The sequence below is a fragment of the Schistocerca piceifrons genome, chromosome 4, assembly GCF_021461385.2.
Source record: "Schistocerca piceifrons isolate TAMUIC-IGC-003096 chromosome 4, iqSchPice1.1, whole genome shotgun sequence".
Taxonomy (NCBI): Eukaryota; Metazoa; Arthropoda; class Insecta; order Orthoptera; family Acrididae; genus Schistocerca; species Schistocerca piceifrons.
The window spans coordinates 818,707,244-818,727,297 of NC_060141.1; the positions used below are offsets into that span (position 1 = coordinate 818,707,244).

At 41.6% G+C, this 20,054-nt stretch overlaps 1 protein-coding gene across 3 annotated transcripts in view; it reads right to left on the reverse strand.

Annotated features, from left to right (window-relative positions):
* LOC124795026 (peroxisomal acyl-coenzyme A oxidase 3-like) overlaps positions 1 to 20,054 on the reverse strand; it is a 139,944-nt gene that overhangs the window by 52,564 nt on the left and 67,326 nt on the right. For all 3 annotated transcript variants that reach the window (XM_047258797.1, XM_047258798.1, XM_047258796.1), the window contains exons 9-11: positions 17,045 to 17,165; positions 16,702 to 16,938; positions 833 to 987 (exon numbers count right to left, since the gene is read on the reverse strand). In XM_047258797.1, the coding sequence (XP_047114753.1) occupies positions 833 to 987; positions 16,702 to 16,938; positions 17,045 to 17,165 (513 nt within the window). The remainder of the gene's footprint in view (positions 1 to 832; positions 988 to 16,701; positions 16,939 to 17,044; positions 17,166 to 20,054) is intronic.

Here is a 20,054-nt window from a genome sequence, read left to right on the forward strand (position 1 = left end):
TGATTTTCATGAACGTTTGGTCACAGCTAAATATACCTGCAATTCCTTTTCCTCAGTCGTGACTGTTGCTGGGCGGCCAGATCTTGGTGCTTCCATAACAAATCCATGTTCTCCAAATCTATCTTGTATGTCATACACTGTTTATCCAGATGGTAGTTTTGATTTAAAGTGTCATTCCTGTTCATTGACAATTGCAGCAGCACCACTTTTATAAAATGTATTTAAACGTGAAAATCCTTACTTTTTCCATTAACATTGTAACAATTCAGGAAACTACAGAAGTAAATGTTTCACAGGTCGTGCTATCAACAGTTCACTAGTTTGATTATTGTATTTGTTTTGTTTGTCACTGCATCGTACACTAACTTGACTAGGCATAATTATCACCATTTGGTAACAACAACTTAATGGGTTAAAACATCCTACTGTACTACATCTTGATGTTACTTTAGCTTTCTTTTAATCAACTGTCCAGTGACTTTTCCACCACCCTTTATAATGGAACTGAAAGACAAGTTTTATTGAGGCATCTAGAAGTCATTAATTTCTTCTGAAACAGGAAAATGGATCTAGAATATACTATGTACATTGTGAAAGATCATTAAAAAATAATTGAGACGAATAAACCTGAATACAAAGAATGAATGTCGATTTTTCAACAAGATAAAAAACCTTAATATAAATTTAGTTCACCTTTTTCTTAAAGTTTTTTTTTTTTTTTTTTTTTTTTTTTTTTTAGATTTCAAATAATGCAAAGAATGATTCAGTATCTAAAGGCAAAACAGTATCTTTTTTCCATTGTGCATCTTACAAGAGTACTTTTTGTCATTACCTCTGCATAGGCTAGTGAAAGTGTGCGAGCATAGAACACTTGAGAGTTGTTTTTTGCAGTGAAAGGATCAGCTCCAGTCTTTTGTAATTTCTCCAGTTTCTCCTCTGTTGATACCAGCAACCAACAGATCAGCCACTCATATGCAGAAAGCAAGGCTATGTAACACAAAGAGGGAAATTACTTCATGGATAATAATTTTAATGAAACTAAAACTAAAAATAAAGTGTTATTATATTATTGGCATATTCTCTCAGTACTTGGACAACATAGACATAATAAAAAAGTGAAATACATAGTACTGACGTTCCACAACAGTACTTATTTTATAGTTTCTTGTGATCAAATATAGTTCCATTGCTCTCTCTCACCGTAAGATAACATGCTTGTTGTATATAGTATGACAGATCCCCCTCCACATTCCAGTGACACCTTCCTCCCCTCTGGCACCAGTTATTCTGTCCATATAACAGAGCAGTTTATGCCAGAACTCACTTTTCTATTGTTTTGGCTTGTATGTTGTTACACTTTTCCTCTTTGAGTATAATGTAGTGTCAGATTTTCTTGTTTATTGCTTATTTGTGTATTTTTATTTTTATTTGTAAATACCTGAATGAGTGGCTGCATAGTTAAAAAAGCAAGGTGGAACAACAGATCATATGGATAACACAGCATTACGATGCTAGCTGCGTGGCTTATGAACTTTAGTACATTTAAAACTGAAAGTATTGATTCTGAATTCTTTTTCTCTCAAGGCTGAGGGCAGGAAGCCATGGGAGGCTTAGATGTTGTGTGACAAAGTGTGAAAAGTAAAAGTCAAAGGTTCTGTATTCAGTCTGCAAATGGTCCTGAGACCATCTCTTCTGACAGTGCTTTACACATATTGTACAAAAAGATCATCACATTAAAACTTTCCAGAATGTTGACATAGGCATTTGATATAAATTTGTATGTATGCACTAAATAGAGTACTGCATAAGAAAATAACTGAGTAATAATTGTTGACTCAAGATAAGGTTGTCAAATGTAGACTTTCATACCCAGAAGCGTCACACTTATTAAAATATCTAGGGTATTATGTCTGGGTGCAATCCAAAGGATTTTTCTCATTATACATGACTTTATATAATACAAAACTAAACTCAAAAATTGTGGATTGTCAAAGGTGACAGCAATCTACAGGCAAGAACTATTAGGCTAGAATGAAAAATGGTAATGTATATTTTCTTGTAACTCTCATGATAGTGTGAGTGACTGTTTGAAAAAGAGAATTACTGGATTTTATTAGAAATTGTTATTGGGCTGTTACCCACAAAAGCTAGTCTTGTGCCAGGATAACGGATGTGCTGAATACCGACTAATACAATGGTAAACTGCATTAGTAGTAGTAGGAGGAGGAGGAGGAGTTTTTGTGGTCAGTCAGAAAACTAGTCTGGTGTGGCTCCCTGAGTAAGTCTGTTAATCTGTGCATAACTACTACAATCCACACTAATTTGAACTTACTTACCATTGTCAGGTCTTGGCTTCCCTATACAATTTTTTCCCTGTGTGCATAACGAGGATGTGATCTATCGAACATGTCCTAGTTTTAGTCAAGTTGTGGCATCGCCTACTTTTTAACCCACTCTGATTTAGTATATCTTTGTTTGTTACCTAAACAACCTGTCTAATCTTCATCAATTTGCTGTAGCTCCACATTTCAAAATCTATTCTGATCTTGCATGAACTTACAAGGCCACACATCAGACAATTACCTTTGTAAAAGACTCTTAACATTTAAATTAACACTTTATGTTAACAAATTTCTCTTTTTCAAAAATTCTTTCCTCACTATTGAATATGCATTTTATTTTCTCTCTACTTTGGTCACTTTCACTTATATTGCTGCCCAAACAACAAAACTCATCTACTACTTCTAGTGTCTTACATCCTAATCAAATTCCCTAAGTGTTGACTGATTTAGAATAAATCCATTACCACTGTTTTCATTTTGTTGATGTTTATCTTACAACCTCTTTTCAGGACACTACCCTTCCCTTCAACTGCTCTTCCAAGTCCTAAAAATAGATCCTCTTTCACCCAACACTGATAATTTCACATCCCACCTGATTGTTTTCCCACAGAGAACGGTTTGGGGAGAATACTTTTCTCACAAGTGAAGAGATTATCTGTGCAGTAAATGAGTACTGTGCTGAGGTGGAAAGCTCATAACTGATCGTCTTGTAGACAACTCTCAGAGACCTAGAGATTACTTGACAATACACTGAATACCCATTGGCATTTGTGGTTAGTAGTAAGACTGATTTTAGGATTAACTGTGAAATTCACAACCACAATTTTGTTAGTCACACCTTTTATAATTTATTGGAATATCTGGACTTCAAGCTGTAAATATCAGTCATCACCAACATACATATTAAACAGATTTTAAGTTTCCAAATACAGTTTTTTTCCAGTGACATTCTCAAATAAGTGCCCCACAGTCTGCTTGACAGGTCAGAATGGTCAACTTAAATACCTTACAGATTACTGAAGTATCTTCTGACAGTGATCACAGAGGAAGTAGAAAAACCATGTGACTGACAAATCTGATGTGACAAGAAGTAACCTGCAATGGCTGTGCTCCCTGTTAAAGTATAATCTGATACACTACATATCCACGAATACTCTGCATTATGATGGGATTTATGGTTACAATCTGAGAATAAATGAATCAATGAATTAATTAACTAAACAGTTTTTAAGGAAATAAAACACTGAATCTCACTGAAGAAAATTCACTCAGCTGAAGGATATTATATTGTGAAATAAATTTCTGTTTCTGCAAATAAGGCATTATTTATTATGAAACTTTTTGCTGTCAGGCCTGGTTTTCAGTTGTTTCTTCTCAGAGACACCTACCTGAGCAACCATCAGGCAGGCCATTTGAATTCACCGACTCATTTCATGGCCAGATCTGCCATATGGTCAAGAACTGAAGAATTGCGATACTGAAAGTGAGAGGCCTTTAACAGGCTTTAGTACCCAATGCACACAAATTAATTGATTAACTTCACCAGAAGATCAATCGCACCTAACCATAAAGGCCCCCAAACTCTGCTGTTAAACAAGTAAGCTAATGCTCACCTGGTCCATATACAACCACTGGACCTGTGTAATATGTAACACTATACCGAATACCACATAGTGGATGCTTCTGAACCTACCTGCTTAAGTATTTTGGAGCACTGTTACTGATGATGTGATTAAGTTGAAGAATTCTTGGTTTGTGTGTCACAGATCACACACTGAAGTCAATTGCAAATAACTCTTGGTAATACTAGAATTTTATCCACCTTTCAACCGTACTTTAACTGGTCCAATTTATAATTTTGTTCACTCATTATACTCTGTCTGATTTTGAAGACATCAATAGCCTCTAACACCAATATTTTGCTCCTGTGGTCAGATATGATGTTTCCCAAGTCTTTGGCATACCTATTTCAGTCACTGTTGAACTTACCGGTAGGTCTACAATTTACACATTATCTCATTTCTGGGATATCCTAATTGGCGGGCCTCTTCAGATGTCATTCAGTTTCTTTTTTATGTTCACTGGACTTTCCTCATTAGTAAAAGACCTGAAAAGGTTTGTCTACTAGCTAAAGTTCAAAAGTTGGTATAATGCAGACACTTTAATGTGACAGTTTTAGGTGGCAGGTGTTTCGAACTGTGGTTGTGTCAAATACTGGTACAGCCTGGGCCTGAGCTACCTCATTTAAGACACTGCCAGCCTCAGCAAGCAATAGTGAGGTAGCTATTACGAAAAGCTTTGCACTGTTTATTGCTTGTACTTTTCTTATTTTGACGTGAGTGAAAAAACTAATTCTGATTCATCACAGAGTTAGATTATAACCATGAATATGCCAGAAGGGACTGGTGATCCTTCTGACAGTGTGTCAAGTTCTGCTTTCACAGAAACAAATAACATGGGTGTAGGCTGGCTGTACCATGAGATGGCTTGTTTCCCTACACTGCTCTCTCCTGTCTGGCAGTCAAAATTCTAGTCAGTTTAGACTTGCAGCCAACATCCAGTTTATAGCGTCTGCCCTCTGCACTATAGTGTGACCAGAAAACAAAATCTATTTACATATTTTGACCACAGTGGAAGTCTTCTCCTAACATTTTCCAGAAAAGGAAATACATGCACATTCATTCATATGCACACATGACCACCACCAGCTTGGACTGGCACTGCAGTCCAAGCTGCCAGAGTTGGCAGTTATGTGTAAGTGAAGTGTGAGTTTTGCTTGCTTGTGTGAAAGAATGAATGTGTGTGTATGTGCATGTGTTTCCTTTTCTGAAGAAGGCTATGACTTAAAGATAAGTGTGTAACACCCTTTTTATTGTGCCTCTCTGCAACACAACGTCTCGTCTTTAAGGTGGGTAGAAATATGTCATTTTCCTTACATTGTTAATGTCAAGATAGACCTACTCGAAGGATCACAATGGTGTATCAGTATGTTATGATTTAATAATGTTTCAGAAATTAGGTGAATATGTAGCAATTTTCATATTCACATTTTCAAAGATGTTAACAATTTTCTATCAAGATTCAAGAAAACAAAAATTTAAAACATTTCAAAGAATACAATATTTTCTGGTGTCACGGAACCACAGTTTCCCCAGTTCTACAAGAACTCTTCTAAGATTATATTTTATATGTAGTGAATCACCCAAGACCTTCCTGAACTCATAACCAAAAGATAAAATCAATTCTCTCCTGCTGCTTACGCCTGAGGAGTTAGTGCTGTACAGCAGTCAATAACTGTAGTAGAACACCTCAGTATTCTGTTATATATGATGGTAGTTTGAAATATTCAAAGAATTACCACCAAATGTCAGTGATAGGTGAGTTTCCCATGTAATAATAGGTCATACTTTGTGCATAAACACATGATGTGTAAATGCTCTGGGTCGAGACCTGTGGTGTGGATATCTCTCTGTTGTTCCCATGTAGTGATTTGCCAAGATGGGAAAAAAAATCAAGATTCAACCAGTGTTTATGAACTTTGTAAAGAAATGTATGAAAGCAAAAGAAATTCATTCCAATTTTCAAAACACAATGGGGGACTCTGCTCCTTCAATCCAACTGTTGCCAAGTGGACAATGAGTTTAAATTTAATTGGGACGGTGCAGATGATCCAAATAGTGCCACCTGTGATGTGCCACTACTCCTGAAATTATTGCAAAACTACATAAAATGGTCATGGAGGATAACCAATTGAAAGGCTGATAAATTGCAAAAGGTATAGGGATGTTTTCTAAATGGGCATATCACATTTTTACAGCGGAACTGGATATGAGAAAATTATTTGCTAGATGGGCACCATGACTGTTTGCAGGGTCATAAATAGAGAAGAAAACTGGTATTTGATTTATTGATTAGAAATAAAAAAGTACATGTTTCAGTTTATTTTGAAAATTCAACTCCTAAGAGGTGAAATAGTGGATGAAAGATTTTATTAAAATTTTTCATTATGAAAGCATTTTGAAGCTAAATCTATAAAAATTTGTGTTTGGCTTCTCAGTTAGAAATAAAACATTAAGTGTTTCAGTTCATTTGGAAATTCAACCCCTAAGGGGGTGAAAGAAATGTCGAAAATTTTTATGAAAAGATACTCTTACAGTAAACAATGGAAAAACCTATGTGGCGTCAACCTTTGTTAGTCACTGTCCGTCACCCCCCCCCCTCCCCCCCTGCTCACATTCCAGTACTAGACAGCCCCTCTATACACCAACGCACACTCTTTTTTACTTCTCTCCATTTTTGCTCGCTACCTCCACCCACCTCTACCCTTTGTCTAACCTTCTGCCTGTCTGCCTGCACCTAGCTGCCCTACCCTCTCTCCATCTCATCCCTGTATGCCTCACAAGCAGAACTTTAACGTCTCCCAACCCTACCATGTTACCCCTCGCCCTACCCATCCCCCAGCCTTCTCCTTACCTCCACCATCCAGATTGCTTCCCCCTCACGTGCAGCCACTTGTAGTCTGGACTGTGCAGCCAGAGACAGTGGTCATGTCTGTGAGATGCGTTTGCATGAGCATGTGCGTATGTTGTCAAATTTGGGAGAAGGCCTTTTGACTGAAAACTTACTTGTTTGACAGTCTTTTTGTCGTACCTATCTGTGACTCAACATCTCCATATATGGTGAATAGCAATCTAACCTTTTCATAATGTTGTTGTAGTAAAACATTTTTAAAATAAAAACTCTGAAAACTGGTAGGGGGTGAATGTTTATATGGAAATATCACCACAAGAGCTCAAAAGACAGGATTAACAAAAACCTCTGAATCCAATGACCAGAATTGCTTTTTGACCAGAAGTACATTCAGAAAAGTCTATGCTTCTATGGCCTCAATTAGTATGAAACATTTCAAAGTAAGCTATTTAACAATCACTGTGAAAAATAACTGTCTTTGTCAGAATTGCACAAAAAGAAAGGTATCTTCAATACATTAATTTTTCAATAGGCTTAATATATGTTTATATAATTATTTTTATTGTAACTACTATGAGAATAATCTTTAGTGGTGACAAAACAGATACCACATTTAAATATGATTTCATGTACAGGGGCATCAATTTGAAATGAGAGAACCAGTACCAGGTGTAAGGCTGGCACTAATAACTATTAAAATTTTAATACCCTGGCTGCAGCTTAGTTTGTGTAGACTAGATACACTGTTCATAATAAGTAGATTCACATGAGCAATGAGCGTAATATCATACAAATTCAGTTAAAGCAACAGGAAAAAATCTGTGCAGACTGTACACTCTACATGAGTAAAACAAACTAATGGTAAAAAAAAACTAATGGTATCATCTGTGTATTATCATAGCTCAGCTGCAGCATAAAATCCTGCTGTTCTCATGTATCTCCTGTCATGTAAACAGTTGTAGACATGAAACAAGAAACTATTTCAGTGAGAACTATGGACTTTAAAGCACAGACCTACACAGGCAGAATCAGTTAATGTAAATGTGTTTCTGGGTGTAGAGATCACTCCTGTAACATAGATGTTGGTGATTTTTTTGTCCACAGCTACAGTGGTCCTCTTCTGGGTCTGCTGGTATGCTGTGTTTACATTTGAAAATTCCAAGACGCACTAGGCTCCACCAAGAACAGCACGGATGCTATGTGCATTGTGGGAATGTAAATGACGGATTCTTGTGTAAGTGACAAAAAGTATACAATATTGAAATCAGCAGGCTAGTAGCAAGATGCGTCTGGGAGAATCAGTATATATTTGACTTGTGTATCACATCAAGTCAGCAGTGGCTGAACAATACAAAAACTAAGATAATAAAATGAAGCAAGAATTGTGTACTTGCCAAACAGTCAAGGATGATAAAACACAAGATCGAGGAGGCCACTGAAGTATTAAAACACCTGTTGTGACTCGCCGATCTTTCAAAGTGCCGCCCTGCAGTTACGCGCGTCCTCTACATGCGGCGCTGTCTGCCAGCGATGCAGCAGCCGCGCCACCTAAGCGGCCAACCAGCCAGCGGCCGCTAGACTTGGACTCAGTGCTGATTTTACCCATGTACACATGTCTTACTTTGTCTACTTGCTCTGTGACTTACATGTATTGCGTCCTCTTTGAAATATATGTGTTCAACTTGACGTTATAACAATTGGCGACAAGGTAGTGGATTTTTTCTTTTCATCGTTGAGCCCCAGGTTTCCATGCCTACTTTAGAGCAACTATTGCAAGGTCTCATTGAACAGCAAATGCTTCTCACATCGGCGATTCACGATTTCGTCGCAGCATCCAATGTGGGGCATCTCTCGTCGTTGTCTATACCTCCTTTTCCTCCTTACGATGAGACGGCAGAAGACTGGTCTGATTACGAAAAACGTCCGCGACAGCACTTCTTGGCATTTCACGTCACAGATGAACAAACATGTAAGTCTCTGTTCCTTTCATGAATTTCACCTCAAACGTATCGGTTGTTGTCGCAATTGGCTCCTTTGAAAGATCCTGCATCTTTGTCCTTTGCTGACATGTGCTCACTTCTGTCAGTATATTTTCAAATGCATACGCATGTGGTAGCCTCTCATGTTGCCTTTTATCGATATCAAAAACAACCGCATCAATCCTATCGCGCTTGGGCTGCTCAACTCCACGACCTCAGTAGGAACTGTCAGTTTGTTACTGAAGTTCACAAAGAATCCTACGCCGATTCCATGGTACAGGATGCTATTATCCGGTCGGCGCCTGACAAAGAAGTTCGGCAATGTGCCCTTCAGTTGGCAAATCCGACTCTAGATGAAGTCCTATCTATTGCTCAGTCTTTTGAAATTTCTTGCGCCACTGGGGCGCAAATAGAGGCATGGGGTGACGTTGGGGGAGTACAACCTCTGTGCACTGTTGACGAAGCGTGCAGCGTCTCCCCGCCGGCCGACGTGGTCGCAGTACGCTCCCAAGCACAGCCTCAGCCTAACCGTAAACAAACCTCTAAGAAACTGCAGCAAAGCCCATGGCAACTTCCTTCACATCTGCGGTGTTTTATGCAACATTCACAAGAAGATTGTCCACAATGTTGGGCCGTGTGTTACAAATCCAAAAAGAAGGGTCAAGTGTCATCCATTTGCAAATCTGACCGCATACCTGATGTTCATGAACTTGATGCTGATTCTGCTTCTATGTTGTCTGTCAATGGTACTTCTTCCCTTTCAGGGAAGTTATTCCTCACTGTCCAAATCCTTGGTCGGGATGTTCGCATGCACGTGGATACTGGTTCTGCTGCCACTATCATTAATTCTCAGACGTATCTTCAGTTTGGTTCTCCAATCCTATCACCTGTCACTCAGCAATTACGGACGTACAATAAACAGAAGATTTCTCTCTTGGGACAATTTAATGCTGAGGTATCTTACAAATCCGTCATTCGCACTGTTCCCATATTTGTGGTCGACCAGCGTAATGCAGAGAATCTTTTTGGTTTCAATGCCTTTCACGTTTTTGGGTTCTCCATAGATGACTCTGTCAATATCGTCTCTGATGCTATTCCTTATGCTCAGTTGGATTCCTTGTCGACGACATTTTCGTCCCTTTTTTCTCCTGGGTTAGGCCATGCAAATGACTTTAAAGTTCATATCACACTCAAACACATTGCTCAGCCTAAGTTTTTTCGGGCTCGGCCCATTCCTGTGGCCCTTTGTGATTGGGTAAAACGGGAGCTGGATCGTCTCACTAATTCAGGGGTCTTGCTTCCTGTCACTTCCAGTGAGTGGTCCTCTCTTGTCATTGTCGTTGCTAAGCCCATTGGTGATATTCATCTCTGTGGCAATTTTAAAGCCACTGTAAATGCTCAATGCCCCATCGACACTTACCCTATGCCCCGACCTGAAGAATTGTTTCGTAACTTGCTGGAGGCCAGTATTTTTATAAAACTGACCTGTCAGAAGCTTATCATCAACTTCCTCTCAATGCTGCTTCCCGGCAGTTTCTGGTCCTTAACACACTTTCGGCCTCTATCAATACCAACGATTGCCATTCAGGGTTGCCAGTGCCCCTGCTCTCTTTCAGCGATTCTTGGAACAATTATAGCTCTCCCTGTCCCTGAGTGTATCAAATACATGGACGACATTGTTGTCACTGGCTCCACCACTGAAGTACATCATCAGAATCTCTGCACACTTTTTCATGTCTTACAGACTGCCGGTCTTAAGTGTAATCTTCAGAAATCACAATTTTTTCACGCATCTATCATGTACTTGGGGTTTCAACTCTCTCGGGATGCTATTCGTCTGCTTCAGCAAACTGTCGCTGCGATCGATGCCCTTCCTCGCCCTACATCTGTTAAGGAACTGCAGGCCTTCTTGGGGAAAATAGCATACTATCACAAGTTTTTACTGTCTGCTGCTTCGGTGGCTCAGCCGTTACATCACCTGTTGCATAAAAACGTGCCTTTTCACTGGTCCACGTCATGCGATGCGGCTTTCCGGAAATTGAAGACTATGCTGAAACAGGCCCCGTGCCTGGCTACTTATCGACCTGGCCAACATCTTGTTCTTGCCACAGACGCCTCTCAATACGGGGTTGGTGCAGTCCTTACGCACCATTTTTCTGACGGTTCTGAACAGCCCATAGCTTATGCCTCCAAAACGCTCACGGATGCCCAACGAAAATATTCTCAAATTGAAAAAGAAGCTTTAGCCATTATTTATGCTCTTCATAAGATTGGTGTTTTTCTTTATGGATCCAAATTTCACCTTGTTACAGACCACAAACCACTTGTTTCCTTGTTTCATCCATCAACGTCGCTTCCCGACAAGGCTGCACACCGCCTCCAGCGTTGGGCTCTTTACTTGTCTCGTTTCAATTATGAGATTTATTTCCAGCCGACAGCTCAACATGCGAATGCTGATGCACTGCCTCGCCTTCCCATGGGTCTTGATCTGGCATTCGATAGGGACGAACTTTTGTGTTTCCACCTTGATGCTGCCGAGCAGCGGGTTGTGGACGGGTTCCCCTTCACTGGGGACTGGCTGGCGGTTGCTACGGGTTCTGACCCTACCCTCTCCCGGGGTTTATGCTCTATTCAGAAGGGTTGGCCAGATCGTCCGTCCACTAAGACTTCTGATCCATTGCGGAACTACTACACTTTGCACTACCGCCTCACGGCTAGGGATGGTGTTATCCTCCTTTCCACCGAAAATGCTTCGCCGCGTGTTGTGGTACCTGCGTCTTTGCGTGCGTCGGTCTTGCACCTCCTTCACCAAGGGCACTGGGGTGTCTCTCACACAAAATCTCTGGCGTGCTGTAATGTGTACTGGCCCGGCATCGACTCTGAAATCACACACATGGTCACTGCCTGTGGCCGTTGTGCGTCACAGGCCGCTGCCTCGAAGTCATCTTTGTCACCATGGCCTTCGCCTGAGAAGCCCTAGGAGCGTATTCATGCTGACTTCGCGGGACCTTTTTTAGGTACTTATTGGCTACTCGTAATTGACGCCTACTCTAACTTTCCTTTCATTGTCCGTTGCACGTCGCCTACCACCGCGGCAACCACAAATGCTCTAGCTTGCATTTTCTCTTTGGAAGGCCTTCCCTCTTGTTACTGATAATGGTCCGCAATTTGCCTCTTCTGAATTGGTGGATTTTTGTGTCTGTCACAGCATCATGCATGTCACGGCCCCTCTGTTCCATCCACAGTCAAACGGGGAGGCTGAATGACTGGTCTGCACATTTAAGGCTCAGATGAGGAAACTCCTGACTTCTTCTGTTGCTGATGATGTGCTTCTCCAATTTCGTGGCTTCTTACCATTTCACCCCCATGGGCGACCACAGCCTGGCTGAGCTCTTACATGGCTGACAGCCCCACACACTACTTCATCTTCTGCGGCCTTCCACCTCATGGCCGCGGGTGCCTTCGCTTGGCCGGTTCACCACCGGCGACCTTGTATGGGTACGGGGATATGGCAGGTGGCCAAAATTGAACTCTGGCCACATCTTACGACACCGTGGCCACCTCCTGTATGAAGTCCAGATGGACACGGATGTTGCAGTGCGTCATTCAGACCAGCTTCGGCCTCGTGTACCGGCAACGCCTGTTCCGAATGCCGCTACACCACCTTCGGCTCTGCCTGACGCTCGGGATCTTGGCATCTCTCATTACTCACAACGCAGCCCTCTCACCATGATCTCAGTGCCAGCACAAGAACGGATGCCACCAGGAGACGTGCCCTTGCAGGAACCGGATGACCATCATCTGTCGGAACAACTCCACTTGCCTCCTTCTCCTACGGATGCCGACACATCGCCCATGTCTCCTGTTATAACAACCGGACTTGCTGCAACGAGCAGATTGGTGCACGGGGCCCCAGCAGATTTGACCCTCACGTCTCCTGTCATCTCGACCCGTTATCATCGGGGACACTTCCGTTCGTATGAGAAGCCTCCTCCTCGAGACTTTACGGCCAGTCAAACAACACCTATGGACATTAGCAATCTACAGGCCATCTCCATCAAGACCAGTGCAAAAAATTCAAAGGGGGGAAAAGTGTTGTGACTCGCCTATCTTTCAAAGTGCTCCCGTGCAGTTACACACTTCATGCGGATCCCAAAAGGACACAATGCCCATGGATGATCAGTAAAGCGGCATTCCATAGCTGCAAGGGCAATGGTATGGTATGTTGGGGAAGTGGGAGACACAAGGAACATACACACCTACACAAAGATGAAATGCCACAGGATGGTAAGTGGCAGTTCACCAGTCTCAGCTCAGAGACTGGATTTGGTGCTGGTCCCGTAAGTGCCCATAGCCAGCCTGATCCTCTCACACGTAGAGCATCAATGATCTTCAGGTGAGAAGACCTTGCTGTCCCTCCACAATCTGTGGCTAAGACATAGCGCGTTCTGTACCCTCACCATTTAGGTGTGGCAACCACGACAGGTTGGAGACAAAAATAAGGCCCAGAAACATCACAGAGTCTTTAAAAGGGGAAATAATGTCCCACATACACAACTCAGGTAAATTAAAAATATGAGTAGAATGACTACAGCGAATACATACAAACTTCTCAGCAGGAAATGTAAAACCAGTCACTGAGCCCACTCCTCAATCTCTTCACTTTAAGTTGCAACTGACAACTCACTGCTGCAGTATTGGAGGATGAGCAGAAGACTGGATAAGGAGTATTGGACAGAACTCCTTACCTTGGACGTTATACTCTTAATGGCTATGGCAAAGATGGTGACATTTCAAACACTACCCTGAGGAACACTATTCTCTTGCAAAATGCTATCTGACAGCATGTCACCAATTCTGTACCTAAAAAGGTGTCTTGAGAGGAAGGACCAAATGAAGGTGGGGATATGGCTATGAAAGCCCCTTTGAGCAGCTCACAGAATATTGTGCCTCCAAGTAGTGACACATAACCTTAGACAACGTTTTTTAAGTAGGAAAGCCTGATAGATTTTCACTCTAGCCAGGTCAGATTGTTAACAGCTAATCGACATATTCTGAATCCACACTGAGAGCGGCTAAGGATTTGACTAGTCTCTTAATGTTCATATCAGACGAAGGTTGACCACATGCTCTAGGGTCTTTCCCACAAAGCTCTTTAAGCTGGAACACATTCAGTCCAATATCAAAATTGCCTCTCACCACGAGTCTGGAAATTGGTCTGTCAGCCATATCAAATGGTTGTTGTTGTTATGGTCTTCAGTCCAGAGACTGGACTGATGCAGCTCTCCATGCTGCTCTATTCTGTGCAAGCTTCTTCATCTCTGAGTAACTACTTTAATCTACATCCTTCTGAATCTGCTTAGTGTAGTCATCTCTTTGTCAATTTTTACTCTCCACACTGCCCTCCAATACTAAATTGGTGATCCCTTGATGCCTCAGAATGTGTCCTACCAACCGATCCCATCTCCTAGTCAAGTTGTGCCACAAATTCCTCTTCTTCCCAAATTTATCCAGTGGCTCCTCATTGGTTACACGATCTACCCATCTAATCTTCAGCATTCTTCTGTAGCACCACATTTCAAAAGCTTCTATTCTCTTCTTGTCTAAACTATTAATCGCCCATGTTTCACTTCCTTACATGACTACACTCCATACAAATACTTTCAGAAAGGACTTCCTGACATTTAAATCTATACTCGATGTTAACAAATTTATCTTCTTCAGAAACGCTTTCCTTGCCATTGCCAGTCTACACTTTATATCCTCTCTACTTTGACCATCATCAATTATTTTGTTCCCCAAATAGCAAAACTCATCTACTACTTTAAGTGCGTCATTTTCTAATCTAATTCCCTCAGCATTACCTTATTTAATTCGACTACATTCCATTATCCTCGTTTTGCTTTTGTTGATGTTCATCTTATATCCTCCTTTCAAGACACTGTCCATTCTGCTCAACTGATCTTCCAGATCCTTTGCCATCTCTGACAGAATCACAATTAAAACACAGTAAAAAGATTTGCCCTGACACTGTTTGCAAGTACTGCAGCCTACTGTACTGGATTTGGGAGCGTCATCATGAGCAACAGACAGTGCAGAATCCAGCTACTGAATGGAGAATGGGCAGTTGTAGGACTCCAAATTGGTGGACTGGATGTCCAGCTTAACTGTCTCCATGGTGGTATCTTAATGATGAAACACTGGATCCTGGCTGGCAGTAACAGTAGCCAGTGCAAAATGCTCTGCCATTGTCTGTGCAATGTCTCCAGGTGTTGTTTGGAGATACCAATGTTTCAACAATGCTGTTTTTTTAGGTAACTGACTGTCTTTAGCAGAAATCCTCGTTATGACTCCCATACTATTGTAGAACAAGTGGAATGGTTGATAAGTGTCCAGGAACACTTGCCATGAGCTTTTATTGCTCTACTTGATAATGCACCGAGCCTGGGCCTTTGCCAGTCAAAAGGCTGTTTGGTTTTTCTGCAGTTGTGCGGAATGGAGAGGATGGCACAGAGCACAGAGCACAGAGCACCAGAGCAAACAGGCCACACTATTCAGACATGAGTATTACCAGCAAGAAACTATCACTTCTGATGTTCCTATGTCAGGAAAGCAGGTTATCTACACTCCATTTGCTGATAACTGCCAACCGTGGCTCATGCTAAATGGGACAATGGACAACAGTAGGTCCCCATTCTTCCTACCATAGGAAACCAACCTAATAATGAAACTTCCTGGCAGATTAAAACTGTGTGCCCGACCGAGACTCGAACTCGGGACCTTTGCCTTTCGCGGGCAAGTGCTTCATATCAGCGCACACTCCGCTGCAGAGTGAAAATCTCATTCTGTCAACCTAATAATGTTTCCCACTCCTTTTACCATGGAAGATCAATCACATCAATAGTTTTTAAACCTGCAGCATAATGTCATGCCAAGTAGAGGGATTCTGATGAAATATCTGTACCTACATACATATTCTGCAAGCCACCACATGGCCAGGTACCACTACCAGTCATTTTCTCTCATGATCCACTCAAAAATGGAGCAAGGAAAAAATGACTATCTATGTGTCTCCATACAAGCCCTAATTTGTCTTATCTACTCTTCACATTAGTTCAGCAAAATATACACTGGCGGCAGTAGAATCGTTCTGCCATCAGCTGCAAATATCTGTTCCTTAAATTTCTCAATAATGTTTCATGAAAGGAACATCATCTTCCCTGCAGCATTCCAATTTGAGTTCAAGAAGCATCTCTTAATGTTTGAATGTTGATCAAATGTTCTGGTAACAAACCTAACAGCACGCATCTTAATTGTTTCGATGTCTTCCTTTAATCCGACCTGGTGAGCTGCACTCTTCCAGTAGACTGAACTTATAAAAAACATATATATTATAACTTTATTGATAACTTTGTGCACACACACACACACACACACACAAAATATAATTGGACTCATGATAACACAGTACTCCAGTAAAAAGATTCTATGATATTGGCTAAAGTTTTGGTGACAGTTATTTTACAAGATATGGTTATACATTCAGAAAACTTTTATCTATACTGCATTTATGAACAAATTGTAACAGCACAACACACCACAAACATTTGTACCTTCATTTGTCTCCTCCATTCCATTCTGTAATTGACATTTTCAAGTGTGATTTTGGAAGTGCAATAACTTAAAATAACATTTAGATGCTACTATGCATTTGAAATTCAACTGAGAGTGCTGAAGAAGAAAGTCATTCCTCCATTGCCTTACTCTTCCTTCTATTTCACTATAGTTTCTCTAGAAGGGAATGTCTAACCTGATACTATATTATTCAGCATTAACCTTTTAGCTATATTTTAAACAAACTTTAACCTAAACCTTTAATGATGCATTATTTCATTACAATATCATCTTACTTTTTGGACTTGTTGCCTCTTCAACAGATACAGCCATAAATCTACTTCGAAGAATATCTGCAGCATCAGCCAAGAAAGAAATGGAGTGGAGCGGTGTTTTAAATTCATTGGGGCTGCCCTTGCCCTTCCTCCATAACTGAAGTAGCCAGTTACTTGTCTGCTGTACAAGCACATTGTTCTCTCCTTCATAAGTGCAGCTTGCATCAGTGTTGTTGCGAATTTCTCCAAGAGTAGATACTGAAATAGGAAATCATTAGAAAGCAAGTCACACATCTGCTGTTCCTAGCCTTGCATTATGATTTATATCACAATACTGTCAAAAGATAACAATTTCAAAGGTTACCTTTCAGATAACCATAGTGTCCACAAATATCAATGCACTGTTTAAGACCATCTCGTGCTATCCACCCTGTTAATGGCTTGGCAGCAGATGACAGGGCATGAATTTCAGGACCTAATGCTGCCTGAAAACAAAGAAAATAACATAATATGTAAGACTAAGAGCAGGATTAGTAAAAACAGTTATTCTCTAGACCTCATTAAGAAACTACAGTACACAGATATACACTCCTGGAAATGGAAAAAAGAACACATTGACACCGGTGTGTCAGACCCACCATACTTGCTCCGGACACTGCGAGAGGGCCGTACAAGCAATGATCACACGCACGGCACAGCGGACACACCTGGAACCGCGGTGTTGGCCGTCGAATGTCGCTAGCTGCGCAGCATTTGTGCACCGCCGCCGTCAGTGTCAGCCAGTTTGCCGTGGCATACGGAGCTCCATCGCAGTCTTTAACACTGGTAGCATGCCGCGACAGCGTGGACGTGAACCGTATGTGCAGTTGACGGACTTTGAGCGAGGGCGTATAGTGGGCATGCGGGAGGCCGGGTGGACGTACCGCCGAATTGCTCAACACGTGGGGCGTGAGGTCTCCACAGTACATCGATGTTGTCGCCAGTGGTCGGCGGAAGGTGCACGTGCCCGTCGACCTGGGACCGGACCGCAGCGACGCACGGATGCACGCCAAGACCGTAGGATCCTACGCAGTGCCGTAGGGGACCGCACCGCCACTTCCCAGCAAATTAGGGACACTGTTGCTCCTGGGGTATCGGCGAGGACCATTCGCAACCGTCTCCATGAAGCTGGGCTACGGTCACGCACACTGTTAGGCCTTCTTCCGCTCACGCCCCAACATCGTGCAGCCCGCCTCCAGTGGTGTCGCGACAGGCGTGAATGGAGGGACGAATGGAGACGTGTCGTCTTCAGCGATGAGAGTCGCTTCTGCCTTGGTGCCAATGATGGTCGTATGCGTGTTTGGCGCCGTGCAGGTGAGCGCCACAATCAGGACTGCATACGACCGAGGCACACAGGGCCAACACCCGGCATCATGGTGTGGGGAGCGATCTCCTACACTGGCCGTACACCACTGGTGATCGTCGAGGGGACACTGAATAGTGCACGGTACATCCAAACCGTCATCGAACCCATCGTTCTACCATTCCTAGACCGGCAAGGGAACTTGCTGTTCCAACAGGACAATGCACGTCCGCATGTATCCCGTGCCACCCAACGTGCTCTAGAAGGTGTAAGTCAACTACCCTGGCCAGCAAGATCTCCGGATCTGTCCCCCATTGAGCATGTTTGGGACTGGATGAAGCGTCGTCTCACGCGGTCTGCACGTCCAGCACAAACGCTGGTCCAACTGAGGCGCCAGGTGGAAATGGCATGGCAAGCCGTTCCACAGGACTACATCCAGCATCTCTACGATCGTCTCCATGGGAGAATAGCAGCCTGCATTGCTGCGAAAGGTGGATATACACTGTACTAGTGCCGACATTGTGCATGCTCTGTTGCCTGTGTCTATGTGCCTGTGGTTCTGTCAGTGTGATCATGTGATGTATCTGACCCCAGGAATGTGTCAATAAAGTTTCCCCTTTCTGGGACAATGAATTCACGGTGTTCTTATTTCAATTTCCAGGAGTGTATCTGTTGGTTATTTCATATCATATTTTTTTCAGAAATTCTTGAATTTCAATATACTGTTGATTTTTGCTTGTCAAATCCAACACAAAACCTTCAAACAGAAGCACAATACACATCATAGCATAAAATGTAACTGCTATATTATCGCAAAATGTCTTGTCATTATCACCATAACACAAAAGGAACACAAATGATGAGCTACATAGAATAAGGGTTGTTTATGTGATTGCTACAGTAAGAGTAAGCAATGAGTACTTCCTACAATTTGCTGAAATAAAGATAGGAGATATGCTCAGAATATCTTTAAATGCATAAATTCTGAATACTGTGGGACTATGATTAATCCCTGTCATTCAGTGATGACGTTCACAACACATCAATAAATTGAAATTTATACTACTACTACTACTACTACTACTACTACGACCACCACCACCACCACCACCACCACCACCACCACCACTACACTTCTCAGACATCATTATTTTTTATGTATTCACATTAATAAAATAACACCATAACTTTAATGGATGTATACATAAAAATAATACATCACATGATATAGAAATAAAATTAAAATAAATATACCTCAGATAACTATCTCAATATACTGGAACAGGATACACAAAAATAGTTTTAAAAAATCAAACAATAGACAACAGAGTTCAGAAATTTATTTGGACCAGAACTGCTTCAGCACATGCGATACACCAAGCTCCCACTTATCCAAGTGCAGTTTATCCAGCTCGTGGATTATCTGTGCACAGTTCGTCTTGTGGATTACCTGTGCACAGTTCATCAGTTTTTGAAGAAAATAAAACATAAAAAAGCAACAAAGCCTGAACTATCCTGTTATAATTAGAATGAATATTTTTCTTTTAGAATACAAATTTCTGGTTGTGAAGACATAGGTTACAACAACATCTGTGAGTGGTTAAGCCTACGAATTGGGATTTTGGCATCAAAGTGGCCCAGGTAGTGTATTACACTTTTGTGACCTCGCTGCACAAATACCTGTAAGTTAGTCTTAGCCTGCTGAAAAAGGACAATTATAATTGAGTGACATCTGCGCAAACAACTGGAAATAAAAATTGTATTTCTTGTTTATTGTCATAAAGAGATTAGATACCTTTCTCTTGGCTGTGCAACAAGGTGTGGCCACATAATGCAGCAGCATCTCACAAGTTGCACTATGCACATCTCCCAGGGAATTGCTAGTGCCCTGGCTACTCCACCTGAGATCTGAAGGCTCCGCAACAATGATTATGATTCCATGAAAGAGTTACTCAGTGAAAAAAGATTTTTCTTAAATATGAAACAATGGAAAATCCAGGTGGGAATATCAACAATGTAGGAAATGATAGAT